Below are 15,953 nucleotides of genomic sequence, written 5' to 3'. Positions count from 1 at the left end.
TACGAAATTCCAACATTATCAGTGTGAATTATTAACTATAGTTACATCAGGTATACAATAACCCATCACTATAGTCACTAGAAATGAAACAAAACAAATAAAGCTGAAACATCATAAACAAAGACATTAGCAAGAATATGGTGTGGCAATGGCATGCAGAGGAAATTTTCTGTGGACTGTGATACCAAATGATTCGGTCATGTCCAACTCGTTTGGATTGATTCCATCGGGTGATGTAAAGTTAAATTTGTTGACCAGTTTTGCCAATGCAAGTTCAGTTACTGACATGGCAAAGTTGATACCCGGGCAAACTCTTCGTCCGGCACCAAACGGAATTAACTCAAAGTTCAAACCATGAAAATCTACACTCGAACCCAAAAACCTCTCAGGTCGAAATTCTTCAGGGTTCTCCCACAACAATGGATCTCTTGCAATTGCCCAAGCATTCACAAGTACCTGTGTGTTCTTTGGTACATCATACCCCATTACTTTGACGTCTTGATTCGATTCTTTAGGACCCAGTAATGGAACTGGAGTATGAAGTCGCATAGTTTCTTTAATCACTGCTTTTAAATACTTCATTTTCTCCATATCAGCTCGAGTTATTTCTGGTTTTCCTTGAGTCACATCTCTTACCTCAGCCTGCAATTTATGCAAGACTTTGGGGTTCTTTAGAAGTTCTGACATTCCCCAATCCATAACTGAATGTGTTGTATCAGATCCAGCACCAAAGACATCCTAAATAATGGAATCAAAGAAAGTGTTGCATTAGAACATGTTTGGATTATACGATGGCAATAACCTTTATTTCTATTGTGTACCAATCCAACTTTATTCAAAACCATGTAGTAATCAAACTTTATCAATGGAATGATTTTAAAATCAATAAATATAAGCTAGCTTGGGCTGGCTCATAGTCCAATAAAGAGCCTAAGGTTTGTGAGCTTTTATAGTTCTAACGTATATATGAATATTTAAATGGGTTGAGTTTAGGTTTGTCAAATCTCGATTGACAAAACCCAATTATTACTCCATTCACTCATCAATCCAGGCTTCATAAGGCTTAACTCAACACACCTAAATATTTATATGTTTGAGTGGCAAAAAATTTAGAATTTGATGCAAGTTCGGTTGTGATTTATATGTTGTACGACAATTGATTTCTTACATAATTTGATTTATGCTAATATAACTTATATAAATATCACTTGCGTACTCCAATTTACTGATATAAGTATATACCAAATTTAAAAAATAAGAATAAAACGACCGTATGCAACCACACCAAAATCAACCATACTTGCCTCAATCCCAAAGATTTACTACCAATACAAAGAGATGGAGAGAGAAATTTACCAGGATGATAGCTTTCATAGCATCTCGTTCAAGAGCAAAGCCCATAGTCTTTTCCTCATTAATCTCAATCAAGATATCTACAAAGTCTTGGCATCTTGCCTCAGTAGTAGAGTCACTTTCGGCCTTTCCTTTCCTCTTATTCATGTGCTCTTCTATCACACCCTCAAGAAATCCATCAATCTGTTTAACCGTTTTCTTCACTTTAGAATCCAAACCATTGAAGCGATTAACCCATGCAAGCGAAGGAATATAGTTTCCTACATCAAAAATACCCAGTAACTCACCAAACACCATCAAATTCTCCATACTTTTCCTCCCATTTTCTTCCTCACTATACTTCCTCCCCAAGGCAACCCTACAGATTATATCATTGGTGAGAATTAAAAACATGTCACTTAAGTTTACAGCTGAGGAAGAACACATTCGGCTGATCTTCTCGATCATGAGTGACGTCTCTTCCTCTCTGACATGTTGAAAAGACTGAATCCTTTTGTTACTCAAAAGATGAAGCATAGAAATGCTTTTTAGTTGTCTCCAATACTCACCATATGGCGCAAAAGCTATGTCCTTGCTTCCGTAAAAGAGTTTATCTGGGATGCCCGATTTAGGCCTGCTTGCAAAGGATAAATCATGGGTTTTCAAGATCTGGCAAGCTGCATTAGAGGAAGAGACAACCAGCATTGGCTTGCTTCCCAGTTCAAGCAGCATGAGTGGACCATATTTTCTTGACAGTGATTGAAGGGAGCGATGTGGAAACTGGCCAAGCTGGTGAAGATTGCCAATAATTGGGAGCTTTGGTGGAGATGGTGGTAGCTTTTTCTGGGGTTTAGAAGCAGCGTAGAACCATTTGAGAAGGGATAGAAGGAATACGAGCAAGGAAAAAATTGAGAAAAATGAAAGATCAAGATTGATTAAAGCCATGTGGTATATGAGCATGCATTTGGCTGTGCTGGTGTTCTCTTTTTATACTGGTTTTTCAAGCTCTTTTACCATAGAAAATCCAATAAATCGGGACCAGAGGGGATGATTGAGTCAATACATCATTTAGGGCACCGTTGTACGAGTACGACCATTGAAGGTCCTAGGGTCGTTCACTTTTTGAGCAGTGATATTGGAATCTTCTATGTATTTATATCTATACAAATAAATTTTCAGAAAGTAATATGTTTATGCGAATAGTTTTATTTTCAGAAGTAGATCAACGCAATTAAAAATCAAACTTATCTATGAACATTTTTGTTATTAAATTTGAACAAAATTTTGGATAGCAGAAAATAGGTCAAAATTACGATAAAAGTTTTAAAGTTTGATCTAATGGTAAAATTTAATCAATTTAATTTTTATTTTTGTATATACATTAAAATCCTTTTCAGTTAATGGAGGGGAGCTTAATTCTTTGTATGTGAGAAAGGTTTCGTAGATAGGAAAATTGTTGGGTAGATCATGTGGTTTATTTAAGAATTTGATAGTCTTTTTCATACCATTTTATCTTGCCCCTCGTGACTTTTTTATGTACTTAGATTTTGAATATCTACGTGAAATTTCAATACATTGTCATGGTTTGACTTTTGAATATGTCACAATCTACATGTGCCTGACTTTTGAATTGCGAATGAACTTCTCTTGAGTAAAATTTCTCATTTGCTCTAATTGATTTGGCTTAAATTGCTGCATAACTTTTTGGCTATTATTATTTGAGTTATGGGTGAAATCACAATCTGGGAATCCAATTGAAACTTATTACAACGTTTATTTTTATTTTTATTTTGCTTTTTTTGGGTGTTCCGCAGAGAAACATGGATCACCAGAAAGAAAGAAGAAAAGTAAGCAACTCCAGACAGTTGAACATTGAATAGAAAATTCCAAGTCCAATTCATCTAGATGGTCAGGCTGTCAGATTTTTTTTTGTTATAATTAGGGTGCACCGTCTATGGACTGGAGGCTGTCAGAATCTTCTCGTTACGAAGTCAGGTTTTACAAAACAGATTGAAAGTGAGTTTAAGATTAAAAATGTTTTCTAAAAAAGGAATAATCTCTTGGTAACTAAAAAGAATGAGTGCTCACATTCATGAGCATTTTTGTTGTATGAGAATGAGCCCTCAATTCTAATTGTCATATAAAAGATAGAATCCTATTTTTTCTTGTTAATGAGTATAACTTTGCCACAATTGATAACCTTGTGGGAAAGACTAAATATTATTCTTAGACTCTCTCTCTTCTTAGGATCCTCTCTATCTTCTCTCTTCTCGCCACTAGTGATCGTAAGGTTTCATGGCAGCCCTTCAGCCATCGGCTGAGGGGCAAGAATTTTCCCCTACAAAAAAAAAAAATCTTTTTCTCAGCTTTTCTCACAGCCGGCAACATCTCCAATCCAGATTCGGCAGGCTTCTGTTTACAAGGGTGAAGCGGCGGTTATATTTTCCAGAATAGAAGCGGACAAACTTGCAGCACCATTTAGATGGACTTTGGTTGGCAAATTCTCTCATAGACGACCTTCTCTGGAAGATATTCGAAAGTTTTTTGCCTCTTTAAATCTGAAAGACCAAGTCTCCATTGGATTACTGGACTATAGGCATGTCCTTATTAAATGTACAGCTGAAGCAGATTTCAATAGAATTTGGACAAGAGGAATTTGGCAGTTGGGTAAACATCCAATGCGTGTGTTTCGATGGACCAGGGAATTTCATGTGCATAGAGAATCATCTCTAGTACCGGTTTGGGTAAATCTTCCAGCTCTACCTATTCATTATTTTGACAAACATTCTTTGTTTTCCATACTGTCTCCAGTAGGAAGACCTTTGTTTCTAGATTCGGCAACGGCTGCTGGGATTCGTCCTAGTGTAGCCAGGGTGTGCGTAGAGATAGATGTTGCGAAGCTTGTTGTGCCAAGGGTGTGGGTTGCTGTCGAAGGGGAATCAGGTTTTTGGCAACGTATTGAGACAGAGAATCGTCCTCCGTATTGTTCTTTTTGTTCAAGATTAGGACATTCTCATGAGCACTGCAACAAGAATTTGAAAAAAGATGGGTCTCGGCTGCAACTGAACAACCAGCAAAACCCATACATAGATAGAAATCAGATGATTACTCATCAACCTGGGACTAATCAAACTGATTTGGAGAATAAAGAGGCAGCAAATATATCCAATGTTATTGCAAATGAAATGATAGTGAATGGAGTTGCTGCTACTGCGAATGAAACTGTGATAAACGAGTCTACTTCACAGGAAATTTCAACCACTGCTACGGTGAAAAATGGGATAAAAACTTCAGCAGCAAAGGCCATGGTTGCTGAACCTGCCGTGCTAGTCGTGCAAAAGGAAGTAAAAAATCTGCAACACTGCATTATTGATGATGATCCTGCTAATGAAGAAGGAGTAGTAACCCATTTAGAAATTTCAGATGTCAACGTAAACATGGAGACATGTAAGGTGATGAATACGGTTTTGCATGGGGAACATGTAGCAATGGAAAACCAGCTGGAGAAACATCATGGCAGTCAAAGTGAAGGGTCCCATGTCCTCAAAGAGAAGCCTTTGAGCACCGAACAACATCATCTGGATGAGAATGCTTTAACATTGGCACAACAGCATCTGACCGACAAAGCTACAACATTTACACAAGCAAATCAGGCCCACAACAACGCAAGGAGTGACCATGAGCAATTGGCCGACAAAACCAATGTTGAACTGCAGCTGCTGGCCGACAATAATGTTTTGGAGAATCTCTATGTTGAATTGCGAGGGGTGGAGGATGAAGTTTCTACACAACAGTTGGTAGAAGCAAATCAAATGCCTACTAATGCTGGAAATCTGTCCCCCCGAATTGGTGTCCTACAAGAAAAATTGCTGGAATCATCAATGAATGGCCTAAACATTGATCAAATAGGTGAGGCTGGTGGTGACTTCCGACAACCGCACAGAAAGGGTATGCGGGCTTCAATCCCATCTGACAGACAGTTAAGGTCACAGACATCATCCAAAAATTCATTCCAAGTTCTTTCTTATGATTAATGGATTATTTTGGAATATTAGAGGGATAGCAAAAGCACCAAACCTAAGAAGATTGATTAAATTAGTTCGGATTTATCATGTTCATTTTGTTGTGATTTGTGAGCCAAAACTAGACGTATCTAAAATCGAACTCATTCGGTTACGTCTATCTTTTGATTATGTGTTTGTTAATTGCTCTAGCGATATTTGGGTTTTCTATAATAATCCTTTTGTTTGCTCGATCGTTGGTAGTTCGGATCAACATATTTCTCTAGATGTTCAAAATCCATTACTACCAAGTTCCATCATTATGTCTTTTGTTCATGCAAAGTGCTCAGTGGATGAGCGTAAAGAGTTATGGACATCATTATTACATGATAAGCCTACTTTACTTCCTTGGTGTGTTGGAGGTGATTTCAACGTTATATTAGCAGCACATGAAAAGCGAGGGGGGCGTCCATTTGCTATAGCGGAAGGAGTGGATTTTATGAATTTCATGGAGGAAGCTGAGGTTTTTTATGTCGGTTTTTCAGGATCTAAATTTACATGGTCTAATAATCGACGGAGTAGAGCTCGGATTTCAAAAAGGTTGGACAGATTTTTAGTCAATGGATCTTGTTTGGATTTTTCAAATGACATTTCGGTACTTCACTTGGCAAGACACCCCTCCGATCATGCACCATTGAAGGTTTCTTTTGCAACTCGGTCAGATAACAAACCTCGGCCGTTCCGATTTCTGAATGTTTGGACTTCCAAACCAGATCTCTTGGAAGTGATTCGCCATGTTTGGAAACAAGATGTGGGTGGGCCTCCGCTACGCGTATTGTGTTCTAAATTATTGGCAACAAGGAGAGCTATTCAATCATGGAACAAGCAACATTTTGGGAATATTTTTGACGCTGTCCGTTCTTCAGAAATGGCGGTTCAACGAGCTGAGGAGTTGCTAGACCACGATTATTCCGAAGAGTGTCAAATTGAGCTTAATAAGGCACAAGCAGAATTGCGGTATTCAATGTCAATTGAAGAACAGTATTGGAGACAGAAGGCCAGGGTCAAATGGCTTCGTCATGGAGATAGGAATACAAGATATTTTCATGCGGTAGTAAGGCAGAGAAGAGCTCAAGGAATGATACACCGCATCAAAAAGTCCAATGGTGCGTGGGTGGAAAAGGACGATGATATAGCAAGTGAGGCAACGGCATATTTCAATGATCTTTTCACGGGCTCTTTGGAATCATCTACTGATATGCTACATTTAATTCCGCACTTGGTTACGGAAGAGGATAATGGAAAACTGGAAGCATTACCTTCAATTGAGGAGGTATATGGAGTCATAAAGTTAATGGATGGAGAAAGTGCAGCTGGCCCAGACAGGCAAATTTTTTACATTTGCTTGGGAAGTGATCTCTCAAGATGTTTACAATGCGGTACTGAGCTTCTTCTGTGGGGCGGAGCTACCACGATTCATCACTTCTACTTCAATTATACTAATTCCAAAGACGCCAAATCCTCAGGAATTCTCTCAATTCAGGCCTATCAGTCTATGCAATTTTTTCAATAAAGTGTTATCTCGGATTTTGACAGACAGGATGGCTTGTTTACTGCCAAAAATCATTTCCCCACATCAGACAGGTTTTGTGAAGGGCCGCAATATAACTGAAAATTTTCTACTAGCTCAAGAGATGGTATCAAGCATGGGGAAAAAGAATAGAGGTGGAAATGTTTTAATGAAACTAGACATGTCCAAGGCATATGACCGGATGTCATGGGGTCATATTATTAATATTCTAAGGAGGTTTGGATTCGGGGAAATATTTATTGACCTTATATGGCGGTTACTCTCTAATGTCTGGTTTTCAATCATTATAAATGGTTCCTCCTACGGTTTCTTCAAGTCTTCGAGAGGTCTTCGTCAGGGAGACCCATTATCTCCTGCATTATTCATTATAGGATCTGAGGTTTTATCTAGAGGACTGAATAACCTCACCATGCAATCGAGGTTCCTGGGTTTCAAAGTTCCATATCGGTGTCCGACTATTACTCACTTGGCATTTGCGGATGATGTTCTTATATTCGCAAATGGATCCTCTTCTTCTCTGAAGGCAATCATGCAGGTGTTACAGGCATATCAAAGGTGTTCGGGGCAGCTCATAAATGTGCAAAAAAGCTGTTATTTGGTCCACCCATCGATGCCACCGGCGAGACGAAGGGTGATTGAACGTATCACTAGGTTTGCCTGGCAGTCATTTCCGATACGTTATTTGGGATTCCCTCTTTATTCTGGAAGATGCAAATCTTCATATTTTGGAGAAGTGTGTCAGTCTATTCTAGGGAGGATTTTGTCATGAAATCAAGGCTGCTTTCCTTTGGAGGCAAAATAGTTCTAATCAAGCACGTGTTGGCTTCTATGCCAATGCATCTAATGTCAGCTGCTGTGATCCCGGCCAAGGTGTTCAAAATTATAGAAAGTTCGTGCTCGAACTTCCTGTGGAGATCATCAACCGACGACTCGAAATTCCACTGGATACGATGGTCTCATTTGTGTTACCCGGTTGAGGAAGGGGGAGTCGGGTTCCGGAGACTACGAGACGTATATCAAGCTTTTTCATGCAAGCTTTGGTGGAATTTCCGAACAGGATCATCCCTGTGGGCATCGTTCATGAAAGCAAAATATTGCGGAAGCCTTCATCCTTGTCAGATCGAACTCAGAACAACGGACTCGGCAATCTGGAGAAGGATGATCAACGTAAGTAGACAAGTGGAGCTCTCAATGTTATGGGATGGAGCTTGTCATTTTTGGTATGACAACTGGTTGGGAAGTGGTGCGTTATTTCTACATGCAAAAGTTATCCCAAATTTGTCATTCCAAAATTTTATCACCAATGGTCACTGGAATATAAATCTCTTACATTCGACGATGCCAAGCGAGAAACTTACTTCCATTTTGGCACACCCGGTACCAGAGGACGGGAGGGAAGTTGAAGTCTTTTGGATGCCCACGACATCTGGTAAGTTCTCTCTCCAATCGGCTTTTGGGGACGTCAGGCAGACCCGACACAAGTCAATGGCTTTTACTTACATTTGGCATCCTCAGATTCCTTGGAAAGTCTCATTCTTCATGTTAAGATTGTTTCTGAGAAGACTACCATTACCAGATAGGTTAGGTAAGCTTGGCTTCCAACTTCCCTCAAAGTGTTTTTGCTGCTCCTCGGCATCTGTGGAGTCTATTGAGCACCTATTTGCCAACGGACATATTGCCTCGGTAGTTTGGAACTGTTTTGGAGGCCTATGTGGATTCAGGTGTCCAGGATCTTTTTTACGTCCTCGCATCGTAGGATGGTGGCTACGTTTACATGACTCTGAGACACGACGACTTATCGACCGCATTCTACCTAGTGTACTTTGCTGGCAGATTTGGAAAGCAAGAAATAAAGCAATGTTTGAGGGTGTCCAGATGCAATCGTCTGCTATTTGTAAGAACATTTTCTCAGAAATACAGTCTATGGTGGGGATTCATTTCAAACAAGAACTTCAATTGCAGTCTTTTCATCATTTGTATGATCGATCGCATGTATCTGTCGGTAGAATTGCATATAAATTGGTTCGCTGGGAAATAAAGGAGACAGGGAGGTTGATACTCAACACGGATGGATGCTCTAAAGGTAATCCAGGAGTGGGTCCCACCATGGTGGAGTTCTCCGAGATTCATTTGGCGTACCAGTGATTGCTTTCTCGGCTTATCTTGGACAAACTACATCTCTCCGTGCAGAGACTTGGGCCCTTCTTATTGGTCTTCAAACATGTAAAAATAGGGGCTTCGAAAATATAAGGGTTCAATCAGATTCATTGCTTTTAGTTGAGATCATTCAGCAGCGTATTCAATGTCCATGGGAGATTCGAAGGGAAATCAGACAGATTTTGAAGCTCTTGGAAGATCCTGCTCATTTATCACACTGTTATCGAGAGGCTAACACAGTTGCTGACGCTTTATCCAATGTCGGAACATCTCATCCCCACCAACAAGTCAAGATTTATGACAGCTTCACTATGCTCCCAAGGGTAGCTCGTGGGGCAATTTTTCTAGACAAGTTGGGTTTGCCCTCAGTTCGGAAAATTAGACGTCTGTAAGGAAAAATATTGTGTATATCTCTTTCATTAATAAAATAAAAAAAATAGTTACTTTTCTAAAAAAAAAAAAAAAAAAAAAAAAAAAAAAAAAAAGATAACCTTGTTATGTACTTAGAACAAAAAATGAAGAGGAAAGATTTTTCTTCAATTGAGGTTTGTGGGAAAATTGTTTCCTTTATTTTACTCTTATCTTTATTACATCAGGTTCGTTTGATTCGTATAATATATGGGCGTCTTATTAATATTTATTAATATTTTTTCCCCTTTCGTTTGATTTATTTCTTTGACTTGTAAGGTTCTGTCACATCGGACTGGGGCTTTGATTTATTACTTAGGTACTAAAAACATTTTGAAAGTTCTTGTGAAAAAAGCAGCCTTTGCTTCTAATCAAAGTAAGGGTGAGTATCAATTCTCTTTCTCTCTCTAGGAAAAAACTCTCTTCCTTCTCTCTATTCTTATTCTCTCTAATTTCTTAACTAGTTCATGGCTGCCCTTCAGCCGTCGGCTGAGGGGCAAGGATTATCACCTACCAAAAAAAAATCTTTCTCTCAATTATTTTCTCAGTCGGCAATATCTCCTATCCACATTCAGCAGGCTTCTGTCTACAAGGGAGAAGCTGCGGTAGTTTTTTCTAAAGCAGATGCAGACAAACTTGCAGCGCCGTTTCAATGGGCTTTGGTGGGAAAATTTTCACACGGCCGACCTTCTTTGGAAGATATTCGAAAGTTTTTTGCTTCTTTAAACCTGAAGGATCATGTTTCTATTGGATTGATGGATTATAGGCATGTTCTCATTAAGTGCATGGCTGAAGCTGACTTCAACAGAATTTGGATGCGAGGGATTTGGCAACTGGGTAAATATCCGATGCGTGTGTTTAGATGGACAAGGGAGTTTCATGTGCTTAGGGAATCATCTCTGGCTCCGGTTTGGGTAGTTCTTCCAGCTCTGCCTATTCATTATTTCGACAAACATTCATTATTCTCCATACTTTCTCCAGTAGGAAGACCACTCTTCCTAGATTCGGCAACCGCAGCTGGGACTCGACCAAGTTTGGCCAGGGTATGTGTGGAACTCGATGTAGCGAAATCTTTTACACAAAGAGTTTGGGTGGCTGTTGAAGGTGAGTCTGGATTCTGGCAACGTATTGTGCCAGAGAATATGCCATTATATTGTTCATCTTGTTCACGTTTGGGTCATTCCCAAGAGCAATGCAAGAAGAATGTAACTGAGGTTGGGTCTCGGTATCTATATAAGCAAAACATGAAGCTGCAGAGGGATCTACCATTAGAAGTTAATAATATTCAAGTGTCAAATTTAGACCTTGTAAACAACCCAGATGCTAACTTGAACAAAACAACAGATGCCGTGACTGATTCCGACGAAGTGCAGCATCCTGAGATGGGCAATTATGCTGAAAAACTCAAAGGTGCAGTGGTGGAGGAAGTCTGTACTGCCACAAAGGTTCAGGAAGTTAGTCAGCCTGATGATCACCTTAGTAAGCTTGGAGTATCTAAGTTGTCGTCCAATGCTGAATTTGAACAACCACACAATGATCTTGCATTGGAGCTGCCGATACGTGAGGATCGAAGGGAAATGGAAAACCAGCTGGACAAGGCCCACGGGAATGAATACCAAGGGACCCGTTCTGAAACTAATATAATTCCCACAGACAAACTTCTTTGTAAGGCTGACAGAAATTCTCTTCATCATCTATCTGATCACCAAGTGGTGATAGTTGCTGCATCCAAGCCGACAACATCTGATGTGCAAGGGAATTTTAATACGACTCATATGAGGGAGCAAACACTTGTTGGGGAACAATTGACTATGCAAAAGCAGTTAGAACAGGTCCACGAAAATGATGAAGGGACCCAAGCTACATCGTCTGAAGCATCAAAAGTGAAACTTCAGTCCACTGCCGACAATAACTCTTTGGAGCATCTCTATGTTGAGTTGCGAGGAGTGGAGAATTACGGTCCTACAGAGCATGGGATAGTGGAGGTTAATTCACCAACTGTTGCAGGAAATTTGTCTCCCAGACCGGGTGTCCCACAAGAAAATTTGCCGGAATCATCAGGTCCTTCTTTAACTATTCATCAATCAGGGGTGGCTGACCGTAATCCCAAACAAAAAAGGACAAAAGGTTTGAGGGCTAATTTGCAAACCGACAGAATTTTGCGCTCACGGTCAGAGACATCTTCCAACAACTCATTCCAGGTTCTTTCTCATGATTAATGGCATTTTTTGGAATATTAGAGGAGTAGCTAAAGCACCTAATCTACGAAGATTAATCAATTTAGTACGGACACATCATTTCCAATTTGTTGTGATTTGTGAGCCAAAGTTAGACGTATCTAAAATACAGACCATTCGTCTACGTCTATTATTTGATTACGTGCTTGTTAATTGTTCAAGTGATATTTGGGTGTTCTACAATAATCCTTTCCTTTGCTCGATTGTTGGTAATTCTGATCAGCATATTTCTCTACATGTACAAAGTCCCCTAATTCCTTCTCCAATAATTATGTCCTTTGTCCATGCTAAATGCTCAGTTGACGAGCGGCGTCACTTATGGTCCTCATTGTTAGCTGATAAGCCTAGTTTTCTTCCTTGGTGTATTGGGGGTGATTTTAATGTTATTGTGGCACCTCATGAAAAAAGGGGAGGTCGTCCATTTGCTATAACAGAAGGAGTGGAATTTCTGTCTTTCATGGAGGAGGCTGGAGTATTTGATGTTGGCTTCTCAGGACCCAATTTTACATGGTCAAACAATCGACGAAGTAGAGCTCGGATTTCAAAGAGGTTAGACAGGTTCTTAGTCAACGGGGCATGTCTGGATCTTTCTTATAACATTTCTGTCCTTCACTTGGCTAGACATCCATCTGACCATTCACCGTTAAAGCTCTCATTTGTTGCTCAATCAGATGCTAAGCCGCGTCCATTTCGATTTTTGAATGTGTGGACGACTAAACCACAACTCTTGGAGGTGATAAGCCAGGCTTGGAATCAAGATGTCAATGGATCTCCGATGCGTGCTCTATGTTCTAAATTATTAGCAACAAGAAAAGCTATTCAGACATGGAACAAAGAACACTTTGGAAACGTGATCGATAATATGCGATCTGCGGAAATGGCGGTGCAACGGGCAGAAGAAGTAGTAGATCAAGATGATTCCGAGGAGTGCCAGATTGAACTCAAAAAGGCTCAGGCGGAGCTGAGACATGCATTATCAATTGAAGAACAATTTTGGAGGCAAAAGGCCAGGGTGAAATGGCTTCGACAGGGAGATACCAATTCAAAGTATTTTCATGCGATAGTAAGACAAAGACGGGCTCAAGCTATGATTTATCGTATCAAAAAAGCCAATGGTGTTTGGGTGGACAATGAAGCTGATATAGCAAGTGAAGCAACCACCTATTTCTCTAAACTTTTCTCGGATTCTTTGGGATCATCTGCAGATATGCTACACCTAATTCCACCTATGATTTCGGGAGAGGATAATGTGAAGTTGGAAGAAATCCCTTCAATTGAAGAGGTTTTTAGAGTCCTGAAGGCAATGGATGAAGAAAGTGCTGCTGGCCCAGATGGATTCACGGGAAAATTTTTTACTTTTGCATGGCCAGTCATCGCCCAAGATGTCTACAAGGCGGTACTCAGTTTTTTCTGTGGAGCAGAACTTCCTCGTTTCATCACCTCTACTTCAATTGTTCTAATTCCAAAGGTGCCAAATCCTCAAGATTTTTCTCAATTTAGACCCATCAGCCTATGTAACTTCTTCAACAAGCTATTATCAAGGATCTTGGCAGACAGAGTGGCGGAAATATTGCCAAAAATTATTTCTCCCCAGCAGACAGGATTTGTGAAGGGTCGTAATATAACCGAAAACTTCCTACTTGCACAGGAGGTGATATCGGGTATGGCGAAAAAGAATAGAGGTGGTAATGTGGTTATGAAACTAGACATGTCTAAGGCATATGACAGAGTGGCATGGGGTCATATTATCAATGTTCTGAGAAGGTTCGGTTTTGGTGAGAGATTCATTGATATGGTTTGGCGACTGATTTCTAATGTCTGGTTTTCCGTCATTATAAATGGATCCTTATATGGTTTTTTCAAATCTTCGAGAGGACTCCGTCAGGGTGACCCATTATCACCAGCATTATTTATTATAGGGGCAGAGGTGTTATCTAGAGCACTGAATAATCTTGTCATGCAACCAAGATTTGTGGGTTTCAAAGTTCCATATGGATGCCCGTCTATTACTCACTTGGCATTTGCGGATGATGTTCTTATTTTTGCAAATGGATCCTCATTTTCCCTGAAGGCTATCATGAAAGTGTTAGATGATTATCAAAGATGTTCGGGCCAATTAATAAATGTACAAAAAAGCTGTTATCTAGTTCATCCATCTGTATCAATGGCAAGACGACGGCTGCTTGATCGCATTTCTAGGTTTGCCCGCAAGTCATTTCCAGTACGCTATTTAGGGTTTCCGCTCTACATTGGAAGATGCAAATCATCTTATTTTGGAGAAGTTTGTCACGCAATACTAGCAAGGATTCTGTCTTGGAAATCAAGGTTACTTTCCTTTGGAGGAAAAATTATTCTAATCAAGCATGTATTATCATCAATACCAGTTCACCTAATGTCAGCTGCAGTTATTCCCAGTTCGGTGTTAAAAACTATAGAAAAGGCATGCTCGGCATTCCTGTGGGGATCCTCACCCGAGGAGTCGAAGCTTCATTGGATAAGTTGGCCTCAATTGTGCTATCCAGTTGAGGAAGGGGGAATTGGATTTCGGAGATTATGTGACGTCTACATAGCCTTTTCCTCCAAGTTATGGTGGAAATTCCGAACAGAATCATCACTGTGGTCAACCTTCATGAAAGCAAAGTATTGTAAATGTCTGCATCCTTGTCAGGTAGAACTCAGGCCAACGGATTCGGCAATTTGGCGAAGGATGATCAATGTGAGCCGACAAGTGGAACTCTCAATATTATGGGTGGCCAAATATGGGGCGTGTCATTTTTGGTACGATAACTGGTTGGGGAGTGGTGCATTGTTTCTAAAGGTTCCGGTTATCCCAAATTTGACGTTCCGAAACTTCGTAAGCAACGGCCATTGGGATTTGAACCTTCTATACCATACATTGCCAAAGGAAATTGCTTATTCCATTTCAGAACAAATGGCCCCAGAAGAAGGAAGTATAGCTGAAGTCATTTGGATGCCCACAACAACTGGAAATTTCTCTCTACAATCGGCTTTTGGGGACATTAGGCAGGCCCGACCCACGTCTATGGTATTTGCTTCCATTTGGCACCCTCGGATACCTTTGAAAGTTTCATTTTTCATGATGAGACTTCTTCTGAGGAGAATACCGACACCGGATAAGCTTCGTAAATTTGGTTTCCATTTGCCGTCAAAGTGCTTTTGCTGCACTGAGGCTTCTGAGGAGTCTATTGAGCATTTATTCTCCAATGGACACATTGCGTCATTACTTTGGAATTATTTTGGAGGGTTATGTGGAATAAAATTCTCAGGATCTTTTCTACGAGCACGCATAGTAGATTGGTGGTTGTATTCACAGGATTCTGAGTTACGAAGGCTTATTTGTCGTATTCTTCCTAGTGTAATTTGCTGGCAGATTTGGAAGGCAAGGAACAAAGCAATGTTTGAGGGTGTCCAGATGCAATCATCGGCCATTCGCCAAGCCATCTTCTCAGAAGTCCAATCCATGGTAGGAATACATTTTAAACAACTGATAAGACTACAATCTTTTTGTCAATTGTATGATTGGTCAAATGCACCTGGGGGTACAGTTGTATATCAAGGTATCCGCTGGGAAACCAAAGAGACAGGGAGGTATACTCTTAACACGGATGGATGTGCTAAGGGTAATCCAGGAATAGGTGGAGGTGGGGGCATACTCCGGGATTCCACTGGATTGCCAATGATTGGTTTTTCGGCATATCTGGGAGAAACTACATGTCTCCGTGCAGAGGCTTGTGCTCTTCTTATTGGTCTTCAGATCTGTATACATAAGGGTTTTGGAAACATATGTGTACAATCAGATTCATTGGTTTTAATTGGGATCATTCAACGTCGTACTCAATGTCCGTGGAAAATTCGAAGATACGTCAACCAGATTTGGCAGTTATTAGATGATCCACCTAGATTCACGCACTGCTATCGGGAGGCTAACACAATTGCTGATGCTTTATCTAATGTGGGTATATCTCATCCAGATAAACAAATTGAGATTTATGACACCTTCAGTACATTCCCAAGGTTGGCTCGTGGAGCAATCCGTTTGGACAGAATAGGGATACCTTCAATTAGAAAAATGAGGATTATGTAAGAGGAATATTTTGTTATATTTTCCATGAATAAATAAAAAATAAAAATAAAAATAAAAAAAAGTAAGGGTGAGATATCATATATTATCATATAGAGTCAACTCATTTGCTATGCAAAAATTTT

The 15,953-nt window shown here is 40.0% G+C and overlaps 2 protein-coding genes across 2 annotated transcripts; one reads left to right on the top strand and one right to left on the bottom strand.

Annotated features, from left to right (window-relative positions):
• Window positions 1-56: 56 nt before the first annotated feature.
• Window positions 57-2,277, bottom strand: LOC113756635 (cytochrome P450 71A2-like). Its single transcript, XM_027300264.1, has 2 exons — window positions 1,357-2,277; window positions 57-738 (listed from the first exon to the last, which is right to left on the bottom strand). The coding sequence occupies exons 1-2, from the start codon at window positions 2,275-2,277 to the stop codon at window positions 127-129; spliced, it is 1,533 nt and encodes a 510-aa protein (XP_027156065.1). The 3' UTR covers window positions 57-126.
• A 3,378-nt stretch (window positions 2,278-5,655) lies between these two features.
• On the top strand, window positions 5,656-6,906 carry LOC113756634. Its single transcript, XM_027300263.1, has one exon. The coding sequence runs from the start codon at window positions 5,656-5,658 to the stop codon at window positions 6,904-6,906; it is 1,251 nt and encodes a 416-aa protein (XP_027156064.1).
• Window positions 6,907-15,953: the final 9,047 nt, after the last annotated feature.

Source organism: Coffea eugenioides, unplaced genomic scaffold (genome assembly GCF_003713205.1).
Source record: "Coffea eugenioides isolate CCC68of unplaced genomic scaffold, Ceug_1.0 ScVebR1_2434;HRSCAF=3460, whole genome shotgun sequence".
In the NCBI taxonomy this organism is placed as follows: Eukaryota; Viridiplantae; Streptophyta; class Magnoliopsida; order Gentianales; family Rubiaceae; genus Coffea; species Coffea eugenioides.
The sequence above is the reverse complement of the archived record's forward strand: the minus strand, read 5'-3'. Positions and strand labels throughout refer to the sequence as shown.

Bases quoted from the DNA above. Each gene is read 5' to 3' on its own strand.
- LOC113756635 (XM_027300264.1), bottom strand. From the start codon at position 2,277: ATGGCTTTAATCAATCTTGATCTTTCATTTTTCTCAATTTTTTCCTTG. The intron at 739-1,356 runs GTAAATTTCTCT...TCCATTATTTAG, and splicing joins CTATGAAAGCTATCATCCTG to GATGTCTTTGGTGCTGGATC.
- LOC113756634 (XM_027300263.1), top strand. From the start codon at position 5,656: ATGTCTTTTGTTCATGCAAAGTGCTCAGTGGATGAGCGTAAAGAGTTA.